Source organism: Phocoena phocoena, chromosome 15 (genome assembly GCF_963924675.1).
Source record: "Phocoena phocoena chromosome 15, mPhoPho1.1, whole genome shotgun sequence".
NCBI lineage: Eukaryota > Metazoa > Chordata > Mammalia > Artiodactyla > Phocoenidae > Phocoena > Phocoena phocoena.
This window is the reverse complement of record NC_089233.1, coordinates 13,958,017-13,978,971: the sequence shown is the minus strand read 5'-3', so window position 1 is coordinate 13,978,971 and position 20,955 is coordinate 13,958,017. Positions and strand designations below refer to the sequence as shown.

Genomic DNA, 20,955 nt, shown 5'->3' with positions numbered 1-20,955 from the left:
AAACTTTACCAGCAAAAGTCTTGGCATGCTTGTGGGATGGATTGAAGAATGAATATTGTGATGTAGTAAACCCTGCCAGTGACATTTTTCTTCGATTTGGATCTGTAAATTTTTTTGAGGTGTATTTTTGGTTATGGCAGATGTTTTAATCAAGTATGGAAATACACCCAACCTAAAACCAGATCTTCAAATCACTGTATAACAAAATGTTATGTCAAGATTTTCAGTAAGCATGAATAACAGTAAATCACACTGCTTTCAATAAAAATCCAATTTCTGTATTTTGAGAAACAAAGCATTCATTTAAGCAGTGTTTTAAAGTTTTTAGTCTAGAGTTGCATGTAGAATTCTCATATTTCATACTGTTGTCTATTTGTGCTTTCCCTGTTTGTTTTAATAAAGTTGTCAGAGATTTGTCTGGTTTTTTGCTTTTGTTTCAGAGAACCAGCTCTTTTAATTTATCTGTTTTTTAATTCAGCTCTGTCTCATTATTTCGTTTTTTCTGTTTTCTTAATTTATTTTGTTGTTCTTTTTCTAAAACGTTTGTGTTGAAAACTTATTTATTTATTTATTTTTGGCTGTCTTGGGTCATCGTTGCTGCGCATGGACTTTCTCTAGTTGCAGCGAGCGGGGAGTACTCTTTGTTGTGGTGTGCAGGCCTCTCATTGCGGTGACTTCTCTTGTTGCAGAGCTCGGGCTCTAGGTGCGTGAGCTTCAGTAGTTGTGGCTCACGGACTCCAGAGCGCAGGCTCAGTAGTTGTGGTGCACAGGCTTAGTTGCTCTGTGGCATGTGGGATCTTCCTGGACCAGGGCTCGAACCCCTGTCCCCTGCATTGGCAGGCGGATTCTTAACCACTGAGCCACCAGGGAAGCCCTTGAAGACTTATTTAGTGTTTATATTTTTCTCTTAAAAACAGTAAGAACATTTAAAGACCTCACAAGCTTATCTGAATACTACTTTGCTATACCTCATATGCTTTTTTTTTTTTTTTTGCGATACGTGGGCCTCTCACTGTTGTGGCCTCTCCTGTTGCGGAGCACAGGCTCTGGACGCGCAGGCTCAGTGGCCATGGCTCATGGGCCCAGCCGCTCTGCGGCAAGTTGGATCTTCCCGGACCGGGGCACGAACCCCTGTCCCCTGCATCGGCAGGCGGACTCACAACCACTGTGCCACCAGGGAAGCCCCCTCATATGCTTTTTAATAAGAATTATTTCCCTTTTTAAATTTTAAATAGAGCATATAATTTAAATTTTAATTTAAACTTTGATCTAGGAGTATATTAAAAATTTCAATTTTAATGAATAAGTTCTAGAGATCGAAGGTACAGCATGGTGATTATAGCTAATAATACTGTATCATATACTTGAAACTTGCTAAGAGAGTAGGTCTTAAATGGTCTCACCACAAAAAAAGAGAAAGGGTAATTATGGGACATGTTGGAGGTGTTAGGGAAAGCTGTGGTGGTCATCCTTTTGCAACGTATAAGGCTATCAACATCTTATACAGCTTAGACTTACACAATGTTGTATGTCAGTTATATCTCAACAAAGTTAGAAAAAACTGTCTTAGCATTTAAAAATATTGAATTTTATTATTGTTTCTGTTTATATTCAACTGTCTCAGACCTGCTTTTGAAGACCTTTACTGAAGTTTGCTTTGTGGTCTTATATTTGATAAATTTTTGTAAATATTCCACAGATATCTGAAAAGTGATCTCTGGGGGGTTGTGGGGACACACACACACTCACACACACACACTCACTCATATACAGAGACACATCAAATCGGCCTTCATAGAAAAATGTCTACATCATTCATATCCTCTTTGTTTTTTACCCAGGTAATTTACCAAAGGCTTAGAGGGTGTCTTTAAAATCTTCACCAGTTTTTAAAATCAAAAATATATTTAAATTAGTTTTGGTTTATAATGATATGTACATGATGCATAGGGGTTTGTGACTAATATATATATATATTTTGGATTTTCCCCTTTTTAAACATACCTGCACTATACTATAAGTGCTTTTTATTTCAAATTGCTTTGCACTTAGAACTTTCTTTTCTTTGACCTTTGCCTTTAAGTCTTTTCCCATAATTTAATTTGTAAACTTCTCTACTCATTTTACTTTAAATGACCTCTAAAGGCAGTAGCAGGTAGTGATTGTGTCTCTGTTGTGTCTGCTTGCTGTTATGAAGGGAGCTGCGTTTCATCTTATTCCTCTGTGGGTACCCTGTATTTTCTAACCTGGATGCTCAGAAGACATTTCCTTATCTTTGAAATTCAGAAATGTCACGAGGATATCTAGTTCTGTCAGCATGGTCACTAAGCTAACGTGGATTATTTTCCTGCAACAAATGAGATGCTGGATAAACATATAACAAAGAAGTTAACTCTGTAGCCCAGCCAGTCCTTTGCCTGCTAGCTTACGGATTTGTCCTTCTCTCTCCCCCTGCTCCACTCTGTATAGTAGGGTCTGTCCAAGCAAACTATGTTTCCAGATTCCCTGGCCAAAGGGAGGCACCAACAGGAGGTGAGAAGGTGAGGACAGAGAGTGAGGCTCCCCACCCCTACCTGCCTTTGACAGATGTCTCCATGGTACCTCTTCCTCTTAAGGGTTCCTGCCCTGCATCTTGGCAGAGCAGAGCTTTTCCCTGCATGGTCCCAGATCCTATTGGGCGACCCCTACCATGGTTCTAGCTCCTCTGGGCACCCCACCTTTGAGGTTCTGGTCATACTGCCATCGCCATATGTCCCTCCACAGTAGGGGTAGGGGCAACTTTCTGCTCTTGCTAATCTCTGCTAACCAGCCTCTCGACAGAGGGTTGGGGGGGGTGCTTTTCAGCCCTTCTGCCCACTTGGTAGGTAGCTCACTGTTGCACATCTTCTTCTTGAACTAGCTGACATAGGCTCTGTTTTCCTGACTACACTTTTCCTGCTTTACACATTAAAATAACTTAGTGTGAAAGAAAGGAAGGGGAAACTCAGAGCCCAGAGAGGAAAGCGTAGGGGTGGACGCTGCTTCAGGGTAGGGAAACCCCCGAAGGCTCTGGTAGGTGGGAGTCTTAATGTTCATGCCGGGAGGAAAGGTGTGGTCTTGGGTCCACAGCAGGCAGGAAGCAGGAACTCAGACCCTGGTTTGGCTGCCCCTCCCATAAGAGGGGACTAGACTCAGTCTGCCCACTGCTCAGCAAAGTGGCTGAGATGCTTATGTCTACCAGGAGCTATGGCTGCCAAAGGAAAAGGCCTCCGTGACAAATGAGAACTCCAAACCTGTGCCTCGGGGATGTGCACTCCATATCTACACTACCCATGTGGTGCACGCCTTCCAGGCCAAGAATGAATGGACAGACTGGTCCACAACTGGCGAAGCCTATGGCACCCGCGCCTCGGGCACAGCTCTCTGCGCATGTGAAGCTCCAAAGGGAAAAGCAACACCTGCTGAAGATGGCCCTGCCCACAAAGAGTGAAACCACACCTGGAAACTGTTTACTGCTAGAGAAATCAGAGAAGTACCACAAAGAAGATTAGTGCCTTAAGAAACTGAGATAATTGAGATTCTGAAAGAAAATATGCAAAGGTCAGAGAATAAAAATTGAAAGATTTATACTCAGTGATAAATAAAAGTTGGGTTTATAAAAGAAACTAAACTGCTGGAAATGGAAAACGTCATCATTTAGATGAAAACTGAGCAGACAGGTTAAAGTGTAAGTTAAGTTACAACTGAAAAAAGAATGTGTGAATGTAAAAATAGTTCTGAGGAAATTGCTTACAAGATACACAGATAAAAATATGAAAATTTTAAACAGATTTAAAGGGGGGGTGGGATGAATTGGGAGAGTGGGGTTGACATACATACACTATCGATACTATGTATAAAATACATAACTAATGAGAACCTACTATACAGCTCAGGGAACTCTCCGCAGTGCTCTGTGGTGACCTATACGGGAAGGAAATCTGAAAAGAGGGGACATAAGTATACGTACAACTGATTCACTTTGCTGTACAGGAGAAACTAACACAACATTGTAAAGCAGCTATACTCCAATAAAAATTAGTTAAAAAGAAGTTTAAGAAACTCGGAAAATACAGTAATATATCAGTTAAAGTTTAGTTCAAGGACCAGTAACCACACTGCGTATTTTAAGGAGGAAGGGATTTAATACAGGGAATTTGATGCTTACAAGATTGTTGAAGGGCTGAAGGAGTGGATTTTGGATGGCTCTCCAGAATGACTCCCAGAATAATTCAGATTGACCCTCCAGGAGATTTACTACCACTGAGGCTGCCACTGGAATCTGCTTGCTGTTCCTGAAACTTCCTCTGGACCCCCCAAAAGCTGGAAAATGGACTTGAAGTTGATCCGAGGATTCAGAAGCCATTGCTCTTCTGCCACCACCTTGACTACTTCTTCACAGCCAGGAAACTGGAGAGTAGACGGCGGAACACTGTTGCAGGAAAACATCATGTTTCCATGACTTTTCTTGCCTGTAGAAACAACCAGAAATGGTCAGGAAAAAGACCTTCATCCAGCGGCATGCTGGAGCCACCTCATGCCAGCATATGAAAGACACTTGTTGGGGCTTCCCTGGTGGTGCAGTGGTTAGGAATCCGCCTGCCAATGCAGGGCACACAGGTTCAATCCCTGGTCTGGGAAGATCCCACATGCCGCGGAGCAACTAAGCCTGTGCGCCACAACCACTGACCCTGTGCTCTAGAGCCCACGAGCCACAACTACTGAGCCTACGTGCCACAACTACTGAAGCCCGTGTGCCTAGAGCCCATGCTCTGCAACCAGAGAAGCCACCATAATGAGAAGCCTGTGCACCACAACAAAGAGTAGCCCCCGCTCGCCGCAACTAAAAAAAGCCCATGCACAGCAACAAGACCCAACACGGCCATAAATAATTAATTAAAAGCAGGGAAAAAAAGACACTTGTTAAATTTTCAGGAATTTTACGAGTCAGTTATTAAACATAGCCATTCTTAAATGCATGATAAATGAAATATAAACTTAAATTCTCAGATGAAGTATAAACTTACAGTGAAATAAATTATATTACATCACAAAGGTAATAAATACTAGAAAACTCTTCACTTCCTAATTATTTGACTACACTTTATTATTATCTATGATTTTGTGGTTAATTTAGTCTATGACATGTATATGGTGAAAATACTGTATAATGGTGTGCTGGTATACTACTTCACATCTCTTCACAATTCCATGTTCACTGATATCACGTTGTTGGCTCGGAATTGGCCATTGTGGGAGTATTTCCACCATGGATAGGGGTAAATGCTACGGATCAAGGTGTTTTGTGATACCCAGCACACATACCATTGTATTCATCTCTCTTCTGCATTCCGAACTTGGGCAAGTGCTTTCTAATTTTGGAACTAATTCTCATACAGAGCTCTAGTAGCAATGGAGTCTGGAAAACAAAGTTATTAGCTTTTCAGCTTTTTTAATCTGATGGGGTATGAATGAATGTTGGATGAACCAGTCAAGAGTATTGAGCTTGAATGAAGAGGTCCAACATACACCTAATACATCTCTTTATGAAAGAGAGAATATCGAGTTGGGGAGAGAGCCTGTTTCTGAAATTATAGACTTAGAATGGTCCAGAATGAGTATTAACAGGTGAACAAGTAGATTTCTCATCAGCAACAAAATATCCTCCAAGTTCTAAGTAAATAATTTGTAATTCTTTACCAAGTTGAACTATAATTCAAATGAGATTGAAATAAAGACTTTTTTTTTTAAGGAAAAAGACCAAAAAGCTTTCCATTTATAATTCCGTAATGAAAGAACTACTACATTCCCTTCATTAAGAAGGGAATTGAACCCAGAAGAGTGCAACAATGAGCAGAGAAATTAGTAAACTTGTAGAAAAGTCTAGGTAAGCATTGGTTGTAACATGTACCAATAACAACTACAATAATAATGACTAATAGTGAGGGGTTTAAAAGTAAGATTGAACTGAAATATTAGAAAGCAATAGCATGGAAGAACAAAGCAATCCCCAAATGATCAGCAACCCAGTAGATAAAGGTAAAAAGCAAATTGCAGGAGGGGAAATTAGAATGGCCAAAAAACACATAACAAATGCCCAAACTAGCAATCAAGGAAATCCAATTACAAATGGAACGGTCTGATCATACTCCTTGTCAGCAAGGCTGTGGGGGAAATAGACATGCCAGTAGGCTAATGGTGGGTCTGTAAGTTGCTACAACCGTGATGATGATTTTAAAAGATGTTTACAAATTCTTTGATACTCCATCTTGCAGAAGGTGGAGCCTAACTTCTCTCTCCGTGAGTGTAGGCTTTCCTTAGCGTCTTGCTTTTAATGAACAGAATGTGTCAAAAATGACGGTGTGATTTCTGAGACCGAATCATAAAAGCCCCTCATTCTGTGTCTTGGATCACCTGCTAGGGGAAGCCAGCTGTCATGTCATAAGAACACCTGAGCAGCCCTCTGGAGAGTCCCCTGAGGATGTTGTGAACGGCCATGTGAGTACACCATCTTGGAAGTGGATCCTCCAGCTGCAGTCACACCTTCTGACGGTGGTAGCCCTGATCAGTGTCTTGACTGCAACCTTCTGAGAACTCCTGAACCACCCAGCAAGGCAATTCCTGATTCCTGACCCACAGAACCTGTGAGATAATAAATATTTGCTCTTTTAAGCCACGAAGTTCAAGGGTAGTTTGTTATGTAGTGACAGACAACTAACCCAACCACTTGGGAGAGCACTTTGGAAAAATTCTGTAATATTTTATCTAGGTATGTGGGCTAGAGAAATTCCCTTAAATTTATGCAAAGAGACACATGAAGATGTTCTTTGCGGAATACTTTTCTTTCAATTGGATAGTGGATAAATGAATTGCAATATGCTTTTACAGTGGAAAACTATGGCACAGTTAAAAGTAAATTGCGTATATGGATTTGGGTAATTCCCTAAACTCTAATATAGATTGAAATGTGCAAATTGCAAAAGCCTATGTACAGTGTGATATTATTTATGTAAATTGAAAGATATATACAGCGATACTATAATATATTCTATATAGTTACACCCAAGTGTAGGAAAATTTAAAATCATGGACCGGAAGGATACATTCCACCTCCAGAATAGTGTTGTCACAGCTGAGTGAAGGAGGTGGAGGAATAGCATAGACGGGCAGGGCTTCGATGTCAGATATTTCTTTGAAAAAAACCTAAAGCAAATGAAGAAAAATATTAGCCCATGTTCAATCTGGGTGGTGGGTCCATGGGTGAATTATATTGTTTGCTGAATTTGCCGTTTGTTTGAAATACTCTTTGTTGCCAGTAATGTAGATTTTCATTCCACTACTGTTTCTGGATTTCTCCTTTGCTTTGCAAAGACCAGCACCTTTTCCAAATCAGCTTGCCTCTCAGCCAGCTGTCTTTGCTTTCTGACTTGATATCTCCTCACTGTATGTTGAGATTTCCTTATGAATTTGCATTTCTTATTTCATAGACACCCTGGTTTTCTACTTATTTTTAAGGATGTAACCAGAAGCTTTGTAAAACTGTCTTCTTTCTTGTATCATATTATTGTTGATAATCTGTTTTTGGCTCTACTTCTTCTTGAAAGTGCTTCCTCCTCTGATGATGCAGAATTTTTATTTAGACCCTCACGTTGGTGTTTTCTGCTTACTCACTGCTGTCTGATTTGAGCTCTATCCAAACCCTCCTTGCCAATTGGCCTGCCCCTGCAGGATCTTTACAAGAGAACACGATTGTTTTATAAGTGCTTAGCCCAACGCTCAGCTGGTATCCATCTAGTGCATCTTTGCTGGAGTAAGTAGGGATCTTCTCGTCCCTATAACTTAACTCTTGGACTCTGAGGAGGAGACATACATTTCTGGGGTATCTGAGGTCTTCTGCAGTTCTTCCTTAATCAGAAGCAAGACACGAAAAGCCATAAACCCCACAGGTCACTGTTCGTACTGACACTCATGCCCATAACAAATTTCACATCTTCACGTGCAGGGCCCGTGCCTCAGACCCTTCTATTCCTAGCCGTGTTGCAGACCGGGAGCCGTGTTGCATGATCCCTGGGTAGCTAGAGGAAGGGGTTTTTTTTGTTGATTCACAGTGGTGCTAAGGGCAGTGAGGGTTTGACCCTGGCTGCTTTGAAAAAGCAATTCCAACAGAGTCCGAAGGATGATTGTCTGATGTCATGGTTGGTCATTCCAGAGTCCCAGAAATAGAAGGGAATGTGGGTAGATAAAAATCTCCTCTTATTCCTTTACTATCTGACTCTATTATTTAGTCTGCATTCAACGTGTGGGTATGCCACTGATTATTTTCCATTTTAATCCTAACTGTGCCGACTTAATGGAAGCTTCTTCCACACCCTGGCATTGGTGCTGTTGGGAATATGATTATTTTTGTGTGCCTTCATGGATATTTTTAGGGGAATTTGACAAAGGCTCTATCACGGTTGGGTAGGCTCTTTAACTTCTAGAATGCAGGGTCAACATTGCCCCATGTAGTCTGCTAAGTGGAGGACAGAAACCCCAGCAATGTATTCCAGGCGCTCAGAAGATGGCCCAAACTTCAGCTGACATCTTGTACGTCCTTTCTTGTTTTGTTTTTTAAATTTAAAACAAAGGATATTATGGGGTTTTATTTCCATATATATTTGAAATGTTTATGACATTTAAATGCTTCAAATATTACTTTTTTTTTTTTTTGCGGTACACGGGCCTCTCACTGTTGCGGCCCCCCAAGTTGCGGAGCACAGCAGGCTTCGGACGCGCAGGCTCAGCGGCCATGGCTCACTGGCCCAGCCGCTCCGCGGCATGTGGGATCCACCTGGACTGGGGCACGAACCCGCGTCCCCTGCCCCGGAAGGCGGGCTCTCAACCACTGCGCCACCAGGGAAGCCCTCAAATATTACTTTTTAACACTAGACTTTTCAATGTGGTATAATAATTCTGTTTGAATAACACATTGTATATAGAGTATTTTTTTGGATTAAAAAATTTTTTTATTTCTTTAACTGTGGTTGATTTACAATATTGTGTTAGTTTCAGGTGTACAGCTTCAGATTCTTTTCCATTATAGGTTATTACAAGGCACTGAATATAGTTCCACGTGCTACATAGTGAATCCTAGTTATTTATCTATTTTATATATAGTTGTGTGTACCTATTAATCCTATACTCCTAATTTATCCCTCCCCATCCCCTTTCCCCTTTGGTAACCATAAGTTTGTTTTCTATGTCTGCTGTACCTCCTTTCCAAAGTCCATCTAAGACTTTAAAAAAATCTTAAATTAAGTTCTTTGAAAAAATTTCGGAGGCAAGTTCAAATACATTTCTCTACATGTCTTTCTTCCTCTCTCTCTGTATCTGTAGCCCATTACCAGAAATTGATGCAACTTAAAGTACTTTAGAGAGAAGTGCTTCTCAAACTAAACTATTTGTGGGGAAGGACTAGTGTTTTTGTTTTGTTTCGTTTTTTGTTTAAAGCTCCAGCCCTTGGCAGAGTGATTTCTGTAAAACGCAGAAAGAACGAATTAGTGGAAAAATAAAATAAAAAAAGCAAAGATATACAAAAATCAAGTCAACTGGTCATGTGCTTAGGTGTTGGGACAATGCTCCATATTGCTGTAAAAATTTCAATGCTTTCTTTCACTTCCTGTCCTTATCTATCTCGTTGCAAACAAGCAGTAGAGAGTATTCAGCTGGCAGGGGTCCACACACTACACTCTGGGTCGTGTTGCTTAAGAGGCCCTGCAGAATTATGTTCTGGGGTACTCTTTACCCAGAATAATAACATCAGCCTACAGGAATGTGCCTGGGTCTTCGGCACTGCTGAGAAAAAAAATGGAAGAGTTAGTCTGGGTTCTCCAGAGAAACATAACCACTAGGATATATATATAGAAAGAAATTTATTGTAAGGAATTGGCTTAGATGGTTTTGGAGGCTGAGAACTCCTACAATCTGGCGAGCTGGAAACCCAGGAGAGCTATTGGTGTCAGCTCCAGCCGGAGTCCAGGTCCAAAGGCAGGAGAAGACCAAAGTTCCAGCTCACACTGATGGAAAGAACACCTTTTCCCTTATTTTTCCTTTTTGTTTTATTCAGGCCTCTAACAGATTGGATAAGGCCCAGCCACCTTGGGAAGGGCAATCTTCTTTACTCAGACTACCGGCTTAAATGTTAATCTCACCCCAAAACACTCTCACAGACACACCCAGAGTAATGTTTAACCAAATATCTGGGCACCCTGTGATCCAGTCAAGTTGACACAAAATTAACTGTCTCTGAAGAGGATCATCTCTTGACATCTCTCAAGTCAAAGTGTGTGGGGCTCTTTGGTTTTTTTTTTTTTTAACATCTTTATTGGAGTATAATTGCTGTACAATGGTGTGTTAGTTTCTGCATTATAACAAAGTGAATCAGCTATACATATACATATATCCCCATATCCCCTCCCGCTTGCACCTCCCTCCCACCCTCCCTATCCCACCCCTCTAGGTGGTCACAAAGCGCTGAGCTGATCTCCCTGTGCTATGCGGCTGCTTCCCACTAGCTATCTATTTTACGTTTGGTAGTGTATATATGTCCATGCCACTCTCTCATTTTGTCCCAGCTTCCCCTTCCCCTTCCCCATATCCTCAAGTCCATTCTCTAGTAGGTCTATGTCTTTATTCCCATCTTGCCCCTAGGTTCTAAATGACCTTTTTTTTTTTTTTTTTTTTAAGATTCCATATATATGTGTTAGCATATGGTATTTGTTTTTCTCTTTCTGACTTACTTCACTCTGTATGACAGGCTCTAGGTCCAGCCACCTCACTACAAATAACTCAATTTCATTTCTTTTCATAGCTGAGTAATATTCCATTGTATATATGTGCCACATCTTCTTTATCCATTCATCTGTCAGTGGACACTTAGGTTGCTTCCATGTCCTGGCTATTGTAAATAGAGCTGCAATGAACATTTTGGTACATGACTCTTTTTGAATTATGGTTTTCTCAGGGTATATGCCCAGTAGTGGGATTGCTGGGTCGTGTGGTAGTTCTATTTTTAGTTTTTTAAGGAACCTCCATACTGTTCTCCATAGTGGCTGTATCAATTTACATTCCCACCAACAGTGCAAGAGGGTTGCCTTTTCTCCACACCCTCTCCAGCATTTATTGTTTCTAGATTTTTTGATGATGGCCATTCTGACCGGTGTGAGATGATATCTAAGTGTAGTTTTGATTTGCATTTCTCTAATGATTAATGATGTTGAGCATTCTTTCATGTGCCTCTTGGCCAGCTGTATATCTTCTTTGGAGAAATGTCTGTTTAGGTCTTCTGCCCATTTTTGGATTGGGTTGTTTGTATTTTTGATATTGAGCTGCATGAGCGGCTTGTATATTTTGGAGATTAATCCTTTGTCAGTTGCTTCATTTGCAAATATTTTCTCCCATTCTGAGGGTTGTCTTTTCTTCTTGTTTATGGTTTCCTTTGCTATGCAAAAGCTTTTAAGTTTCATTAGGTCCCATTTGTTTATTTTTGTTTTTATTTCCATTTCTCTAGGAGGTGGGTCAAAAAGGATCTTGCTATGATTTATGCCATAGAGTGTTCTGCCTATGTTTTCTTCTAAGAGTTTGATAGTGTCTGGCCTTAAATTTAGGTCTTTAATCCATTTTGAGTTTATTTTTGTGTATGGTGTTAGGGAGTGTTCTAATTTCATTCTTTTCCATGTAGCTGTCCAGTTTTCCCAGCACCACTTATTGAAGAGGCTGTCTTTTCTCCACTGTATATTCTTGCCTCTTTTATCAAAGATAAGGTGACCATATGTGCATGGGTTTATCTCTGGGCTTTCTATCCTGTTCATTGATCTATATTTCTGTTTTTGTGCCAGTACCAGAGTGTCTTGATTACTGTAGCTTTGTAGTATAGTCTGAAGTCAGGGAGCCTGAGTCCTCCAGCTCCATTTTTCTTTCTCAAGATTGCTTTGGCTATTCAGGGTCTTTTGTGTTTCAATAAGAATTGTGAAATTTTTTGTTCTATTCTGTGAAAAGTGCCAGTGGTCGTTTGATAGGGATTGCATTGAATCTGCAGATTGCTTTGGGTAATATAGTCATTTTCACAGTGTTGATTCTTCCCATCCAAGAACATGGTATATCTCTCCATCTCTTTGTATCATCTTTAATTTCTTTCATCAGTGTCTTATAAGTTTTTGCATACAGGTCTTTTGTCTCCTTAGGTAGATTTATTCCTAGATATTTTATTCTTTTTGTTGTCATGGTAAATGGGAGTGTTGTCTTTGGTTTATTACTTGCCAAGAAATGTACCAGTTCTTCGACACTGAAAACAGGAACCCACCCACCCCTTTGTTTTTAACCTGCTGACATCTTGTCCTTGATGTGACCATGATGCCAGGTGATACCCAGGAAATAGACTCTTTTTCAGCTCTGGTGCTTTTCATTCAAATAGCCCCCTCCTCCTGATACAGTCAGCTGCTTGCTGACACCGCCCAGCGCTGGGGCCCCCAGTGCTCTGTTGCTGACATTCTGGATCCCTTGGCACCTTAGTGTGCAATGCCAGCCAGCTCCTCTCTGAAGCTCACCCTCTGCCAGGTCATTCCTGACCCTCCTTCAAAACACGGTGTGTTTTATCTTCCACCTAACACATCATGAATTTCTTTTGCCCTGCATCCTGCTTCATGTAATCCTTAGCAAAGAATTACTGATGATGTTTATTGAGAACATACCTGATGCTAAGTCAAGTGCTTTCCATACCTTATCTTATTTCATAGTTACAAAAATACTATTCAGTATGTTTCCAAACCCCAGTTTTACAGAGGAGGAGACTGAGGCTTACAGAGGTTAATTAATTTACCTACATGGCTAATCAGAGCAGAGCTAGGATTTAAATCTAACACTGCTTTTGACCAGAAAGCCCTGATTCTTAGCCAGGAAACCATACTGCCTTACAGAAAATACAGAAAGATTGTTCACATGGTAAACAGTCACTTAAATACTATTTCTCAATGAGTAAAATGGCTGTTGAAAAGAAATATATATATATATATTCATTGCCCACCATGTAAGGATCCATCTCTTAAGTTTTAGCTCAGGACTGTGTTTTCCTTTGCTGGCAAACTTGTACATTTCCCTTCCATAGCCAAAGCGAGGATCTTAAAGCTTGGGTTTCCCCAGGTGGCTTGGAGTGAAATTTAGTCCTTAATTGCAGCAGCTGTTTTTAGCTTACTTGGTATAATGCTCTTCCTTTTTTTGAACATGACTTTATTTATCTATATGGCTGGTTCAATTGCACGTGTTTTCTTTCCCACTAGACTATGAGCATTTTGGGTGAATGAACTGAATACGTACCTAATTTTGTAAGCTGCTTTTTCCAGAAGCAATTATGCTGGTCTTTCAAGTGGGACTCAGTTGTGACCAGTTTTTTCTGCAAAGTACTCAGCGTTTCTTCTGTGGCCGAACGTGGCTTGGACACGCGTGTTTGAGTATAACCTTGTTACCGCAGCTGTAAAAATGTGTGTGTGGCCGGTCCAGAGCTTCAGGCAACCAAGTAAAAGGTGGTAATGGGAAGCTATTTACAAAATGCTGAGAAACTAGAGTGATGAGTGGTGAAATGGGGAGAAATGCCTTCCGGGCCTGTATCGACCTGAAGGGGGCCTCCCTCCAGGTGGCAAAATTAGAGAAGATCGGTGTGGGTATTTCCCCATGTTTAGGAAGGATTTAAATGATGGTTAAAAATAACAGCTGGTGAGACTACTGGGTCCCAGGGCCAGTGCTGAGAGGGAAGCGTTAGCCATTGTTGATGTCTCATCCCCTGGACCATGGGAATCTGTACAGGCTGAAATGACCATGGCCACACATGGCGCCCCAAATTAGGACTGGCCTTAGGAAAGGGAGAGCAGTCCTAGCTCGTGTGTCTGATTCTCACCTTTAAACCTGTTTGGTCTGAAATTTAACTTTGAGAAAAGAGGAGATGGTAATTGAAGTCTTCTTCCAAAGAAAGGTTCTTGCCTCTTTATGTATAAGGACAGATTTGGCCAGGAGGGGGGAAGTCTGACTTATATCAATAGTTAGCTGAATATGTACCCCTTATAACTGGCAAAGGCATGCGTACTCTGGAACCCCCACCCCCACCCCACCTCCGCCCCGTCACTTGCAATTGACCTGTGGATGTGTATGTACGTTTTGTTAGCTGTGGAAAGAGTTAAGACTGGGTTGGAGGCTGGCGGCTGGCTCTTGCCTCTGCCATGTGTTTGGGGCCCAGAACGTTTGTGAGAGTTGCCCCAGTTGTTATGATGAGAGAAAAGTACCTTTGATAGAAATAGAGAAATCAGGAAGTGTGGCCTATTTTTTAGGAAGATAATTAGTTCATTTTTGTACATCTTGAGTTTGAAATGAGAGTTTGACCTCCAGGTGGAAATGTCTGGTGCTGAGCCGAGGCTGCTTAGTGCAAAGAGAGCTCAGGCGGCTTGTGTTCTAGATCGGATTCTTTCACTAACTGGCATCCTGCTCTTGGTCAAGCCCTGTAACTTTTAAGAGGCTCTTGGGTTGATCTCTAAGTCAGCAGCTCTCAGCCCATGCAGGGGCATGCTGGAGTGAGCCCTAGTTGGGAGGGAGAGAGAGGAAGGGGCGTCCTCTCGGGCCTGCCACTCAGTGGTGTCACAGGGAAAAGAAGACAGGGGCCCCCGCCCCCCTCCAAACATCCTTCATCAGGGACAGTTGCTGTCATGAGTGTGGCTTGAGGGATGGCAAGGTTTGGGAACCCTGAAGCCCTGAGCAGTCATCCCCAGAGACTGGCCTTCTGTCGCTGTCTCTTCCTGTAACTTACACCTTGTTACTCAGCAGTGCCCGGAGGGGCCGCTAGGACCACTCCAGCTTAATGCACAGACGCAGACTTTAGCGCCCAAAGGGACCCTGTGGGGGACTCACATGGAGAATGATAGGTGTGTGGGGAGAGAGCACAGGGGCCGATTCTCTCCCACAGAACCCCTGTCAGGGAGGCCCTCAGCCTCTGCTTGGATGCCCCCATTGGCAGGGAGATTACCCCTTCTGGTGCTGCCCAGTTTACCTTCCTGGAGCTCTGTTAAAAGGGTGTTCCCTACCCACACCCTAGAATTGACTCCCCCTCCTGCCTGCCAATTCCCTAATTCTGCTCAGAGGCTTCTCAATCCTCTTAGGCCCCTTTGCAGATGGAGAAGCAGAACCGGACGTGCCCCATGGCTCACTCACTATAACAGAGCTGCTCTTTCCCCTATGGAGAGATCCAACTTTCTCTCTCTCTCTCTTTTTTCATATTCTTTTCCATTATGGTTTATTATAGGATATTGAATATAGTTCCCTGCGCTAAAAAAATAAGACCTTGTTTTTTTTTTAACATCTTTATTGGAGTATAATTGCTTTACAGTGGTGTGTTAGTTTCTGCTTTATAACAAAGTGAATCAGCTATACATATACGTATATCCCACTATCCCCTCCCTCTTGCGTCTCCCTCCCACCTTCCCTATCCCATCCCTCTAGGTGGTCAGAAAGCACCGAGCTGATCTCCCTGTGCCATGTGGCTGCTTCCCACTAGCTATCTATTTTACGTTTGGTAGTGTATATATGTCCATGCCACTCTCTCACTTTGTCCCAGCTTACCTTCCCCCTCCCCGTGTCCTCAAGTCCATTCTCTATGTCTGCGTCTTTATTCTTGTCCTGCCCCTAGAAGACCTTGTTTTTTATCCATTCAATATATAATAGTTTGCATCCCGAACTCCCAATCCAACCCTCCCCTGCCCCCCCGCCCTTGGCAACCACAGGTTTGTTCTCTATGTCTGTGAGTCTGTTTCTGTTTTGTTGATAAGTTCATCTATGTTCTATTTTAGATTCCACATATAAATGATACCATATGATATTTGTCTTCCTCTTTCTGACTTACTTCGCTTAGTATGATAATCTGTTGGTCCATCCATGTTGCTGCAAATGGCATGATTCCATTCTTTTTATGGCTGAGCAGTATTCCATTGTATATATGTACCACATCTTCTTTATCCATTCATCTGTCGATGGACATTTAGGTTGTTTCCATGTCTTGGCTATTGTAAATAGTGTTGCTGTGAACATAGGGGTGCATGTATCCTTTTGAATTAAGAGTTTTGTCTGGATATATGCCCAGGAGTGGGATTGCTGGATCATATGGCAACTCTAGTTTTTTGAGGAACCTCCCTGCTGTGAGAGACCCATCCTTCTAACTGCGTCTCTCTTCCCTCCCTTTCACCTTAGTCTGGAGCCTCTGGCCCGCCTTGCACTGGTGGGAACTTCAAAGTCCCGGGGGTGGTACTCTGGTGCGAGGAGCTTGGAGGGTTTGTTCATCTGGTCTAAGGGGATGCGATGCTTTCATTTCCTGTGAGCATGCTGGACGCTGCTTTGTTTTGGGACACCTTGAGATGCTGCCCACCTTTCCTGCAGGGCAGGCGTGATCGGTGTCTCAGAGGGCTATGCTCACGAGCCACTCGTGCAGGCAGGTGCAGGGCTCCTTCTCCGAGGTACCGACTGTTGTCGGTGTTTACTCAGAGTCTGGCATTTCCGCCCTGCTTTGGGTGCTGTGTAAGTACAGCACCTGCTTTACCTGGGAAAGCGAAACAGTTGGATTTCCGCACGGTCACGGCTAAGACATATGGTCACTGGGCAGCCTCACATTTTGGGGTGTGCAGTCCTTTCCTAGGAGGATGGAGGAAGCTTTTATCAGGCCAGGGAAAGGAGCAGAGAGTATCCTTGTTTGCATGGAGAGACAGTTGGGTGATACCAGGGTATCCCACAGTCTGCCAGGACCGCATGGCTCAAGTTCCTCGTTAAATGGGGAGAATGAAGTAAGACGTACAGTGAAGGAAGGGACAGAACTTGGGATCCTTCGGGAATTGCTCTGGCCGCGGGGACCCTGGAATTCTCTGACTTTCCCTCTACCAACGTTCTTGTTATTTAAAAAATACTCCTGGCCATCTGAACACCAGGGTGGTCCTTCAGGAAAGGAAAGGAGAAATGGATGATGATGTCTTTCTTTCCCCTGCCCCCTGTCTCTTGTGAGCAGGGAGAAGATGCCTTTTCACCACGTGACCGCCGGCCTGTTGTACAAGGGGAATTACCTCAACCGATCTCTGTCTGCCGGCAGCGACAGCGAGCAACTGGCTAACATCTCTGTGGAGGAGCTTGACGGTAAGGAGCCCGCCTTGCGTGGGAGGTGAGCCACCGAGGGAGGCATCTGGGGCCATTGTGCGTCTAAGACGCTGGCCGTCAGCTGTGGCCAAGTCTAACCGTGATGCAGCAGGAAAGAGTTCAGAGATCACTTCTGCCTAAATGACTTCTTTGTGTGGGATGGACCTGGTAGCCTGAAAAATCTATGGTGAATATTTCGGTTCCTTTGGATACCACAAGGAACCCTCTGACTGGGGAGACAGGCTTCTGCCCGTGACACGTATTTTCCAATTGATGGAATCTTGGTCGCCAGTAGTGTTGCCCTGTTTCCATCTTCTCATTCACCATGGGGCCCAGCTGCGGGGAGGTCATAGACCTGTTCATGGCCGTCTCTTGACTTGTGGCCATGGTGCTTGGAATCCTGCCCAGATCAGAATCATCTGGAAGCTGTGTCTAGGTGGGAATGGCCGGCAATTATTTTGATTGCCTCTGTGCCTCTGTAACAGTGTAGCCTTGGCTTTGGGATGCGAACGAACCTGGGGACATGGAGACTGAATTCATCCTGGGACAGTGCCCCTTTGTATCCTGGGGAGATCAACTCCTTGATTAAAAAAAAAAATTAAAACAAGGAAGAAGGTTTTTGTTTTTGTCTTTTAGAATAGAGAATTAGGTTGGTTCAGCCAGATGTTTGCCTAGGCATCTGCTGAGGCCACGCCAGATTGGTTTCCCTTCTTGTTTTGAAATGCTGTGTTCCTGGTGACACTGTTTTACAACAAGAAGTTTAAGTTTACTTTCTAAAATAGGGAAGTTAAAATTACCCCATATGGCCCATGTCTTTGCTTTGAGTATAATGGTCTGAACCAGTGTGATTTCTTTGTGCACATTTCTTACAAGGGGTATGGTAGGCGGGGAGATTCATCTCCGGGCCAGGGAAGACAGGCTCACTTCATGAAGGGCACGAGATGGGGCAGGCGAAGGACGGGGCCGTCGGATAGCTTTCTTGCTCTCACCCGCGTTGTTTGCTTGCTTCTCGACAGGCATACCATGTTTTATTACGCTTTGCTTTACAGCACTTCGCAGATACTGCATTTTTTTACGGATTGAAGGTTTGGGGGGCAACACTGCATTGTCAGATGCTGGTTAGCATTTTTTAGCAATAAAATATTTTAAAATGAAGGTATGCACATTGTTTGTTTGGACCTAATGCTATCACACATTTAACAGACTACAGCGTAGTGCAAACGTAACTTTTATATGTGCTGGGAAACTAAAAGATTCGGTGATTCGCTTTACTGTGCTATTTACTTTATTGCAGTGGTCTGGAACCGAGTGCGCGGTATCTCTGAAGCCTACCTGTAGAGGCTTGTTTATGTCCATGATGGAGCAGTGGAGCTCAGTGGCTGGTGGGCTGGGTCTGGAGGAGAGGCCAGAGGATATTAGAGGAAGGGGAGTCATGTGGGCAGAGCCAGACTCCCTAGGCCCAGCACCTGCTCACTGTGGTCTGGACAGACTGGGGGCCAGAGAGGAGAGCAGTATCCTCAGATCTCCTGGCCTTCAACTGGCCAGAGGATATTTGGACAAACAAGGACACGGAAGCAGAAAATAGAGCCCTGACCTCCTCCAAAATGAGCCCATCCTGGTGGCCACAAACAAGGCCGAGGCTGAGCTGGGTGTGTTGGCAAAGTGAGATGAGGCCCAAGCTTTCCAGTATCCTGGGAAGGAGTCCTACGAAGTGGAGAGCAGGGCAGTGGTGCATTGATTTGGGAGGGGGGCTGGTTGCTGGTCCTCCAGTTTTAGTCATCACTTAGCAGGGGCGACTGGGAGCCTCCTGTGTGGAGCCCTGTGGAGCAGAGGCCATGAGACTTGGGCAGAAAGTCTGTGTGTTTCGGGCAACTCTTTTTTGTTCTTTTAAATTGATGTATGGTTGATTTACAATGCTGTGCTAGTTTCAGGTGTATAGCAAAGTGTTTCAGTTATACATATACATATGTATATATATTCCTTTTCAGATTCTTTTCCTTTATAAGTTATTACAAAATATTGAGTATAGTTCCTTGTGCTATACAGTCGGTCGTTTATCTATTTTATACCTAGTAGTGTGTGTAAGTTATCCCCAAACTCCTAATGTATCCCCACCCCCTTTCCCCTTTGGTAGCCATAAGTGTGTTTTCTCTCTGTGGGTCTACTTCTGTTTTATATGTAAGTTCATTTGTATCATTTTTTTTTGAGTCCACATACGAGCAATATCATATGATATTTCTTTTTCTCTGTCTGACTCACTTCACTTAGTATGATAAGCCCCAGGTCCATCCATGTCGCTGCAAATGGCATTGTTTCATTCTCTTTTGCGGCCGAGTAGTATTCCATTGTATAAATATACTACATCTTCTTTATCTGTTCATCTGTCGATGCTCATTTGCGTGGCTTCCATGTCTTGGCTGCTGTAAATAGTGCTGCAGTGAACAGGGGGTGCATGTGTGCTTTTGAATGATGGTTTTCTCCGGATATATGTTGGGCAACTCTTGCAGAGGCTGCAATGCCTAACCCAGTGAAGTTTGGAAATCGTCTGTGGCTTTCACATACCCTGGCTTTCCATTTTTCTTCCTCCTCCTTCCCAGCTTTGCCATGAATAATCAAGAGATGATTTTTCCAAGACTTCTCAGAGTGATGGCTTTTTTCTCTGTGAAATCTGGGCCGCTGTCAGGGCGTATGGCTTTTCAAGAGATCCACCGCCTGGATTTCGGCCCTTCTCCGCTCGGGCACTGGCTGCACTCTGTTCTTGGGCAGCTGAATGGGGCTGAAAGGCGCCTTCTCAGCAGGTGAGGCGCCCTCACAGCCCTGGAGGTCCAGGTGGGTGGCCTTGGCCCTGGAAGCCCTGGCTGTGGGGGGCAGGGGTCTCTGGTTGAGTGAAGCTGGACTTTATGGCCTGAGGTCGGCTGGGGAAGATGTTGTATTTGTCCTTCAGGAGGGTAATCCAGGCTCTCAGCCTGGAGAAAGGCCATTTATTTTCTAATGGAAGATTCCTTCTACTTATTTATTTATTTATCTCTGCCAAGGTGAACCCTGAGTTATGACTGCTTACGCTTCGTTACGAGCATCTTGGGGCTCCAGGCAGGGCTGTGAGATGTGTTTTGAGTGCAGAACAGGCGGGCAGGGTCTGAAAACCAACTGGCTGGAATCGGTTCAGAGGACTGCAGCTTGGTTCTCGGGGAAGCCGGTTTCCGAGACTGTGCTTGTTTGCCGTTCTCTTGGAGCTGCCTTGTGTCAGCCAAGCCCTAACATCCTACTGCTCGGGGCCGCTCATTTATCCTCACGGGACGTGTGGTGCTGCACGGGGAGTAGATGTGTTGGACGCTGGTGGATATTGAAGCATCCTTTGTGGTCCAGCCGCCTTGGGTGCAGATGTTACTTGGGTACCATCCCCGCCCCGGGTGGCTGCAGCCTTTTGCTTATGGATCTCCAAGGGCAGGTTCCCTCACCTGGTCAGTGTTTGTCACTGGGGATGGAATGCCCCTTTCCTTCAGTGTAAGGATCAAGGGCGCCCAGTCCATGAGAGGTTACCCTCTGAGAACGAGGCCACTCAACCTGCAGGCCACCTCCAGTTGCCCTTCGCTCTGGGAAGTTTCTATTTCTTCTCTTGAAACAAAGCTTATGAGGAAATAAGGCAAAGCTGCATCAAATTGGCCAGACTGGAATTGGAAATCACCCAACAAACAAACTCAGCAATGATGAATTGGTTGAGATCCTTCCTTCCTCTCCTTCCTTCCT

At 43.6% G+C, this 20,955-nt stretch overlaps 1 protein-coding gene across 2 annotated transcripts in view; it reads left to right on the top strand.

Annotated features, from left to right (window-relative positions):
* The window catches only part of CALN1 (calneuron 1), a 458,323-nt gene that overhangs the window by 112,103 nt on the left and 325,265 nt on the right, over window positions 1-20,955 (top strand). Inside the window, exon 2 of one of the 2 annotated variants that reach the window (XM_065893120.1) lies at window positions 17,088-17,208. In XM_065893120.1, coding sequence (XP_065749192.1) covers window positions 17,088-17,208 — 121 coding nt within the window. Of the gene's footprint in view, window positions 1-17,083; window positions 17,209-20,955 lie in introns of both variants that reach the window. The other variant, XM_065893121.1, reaches the window with a different exon arrangement.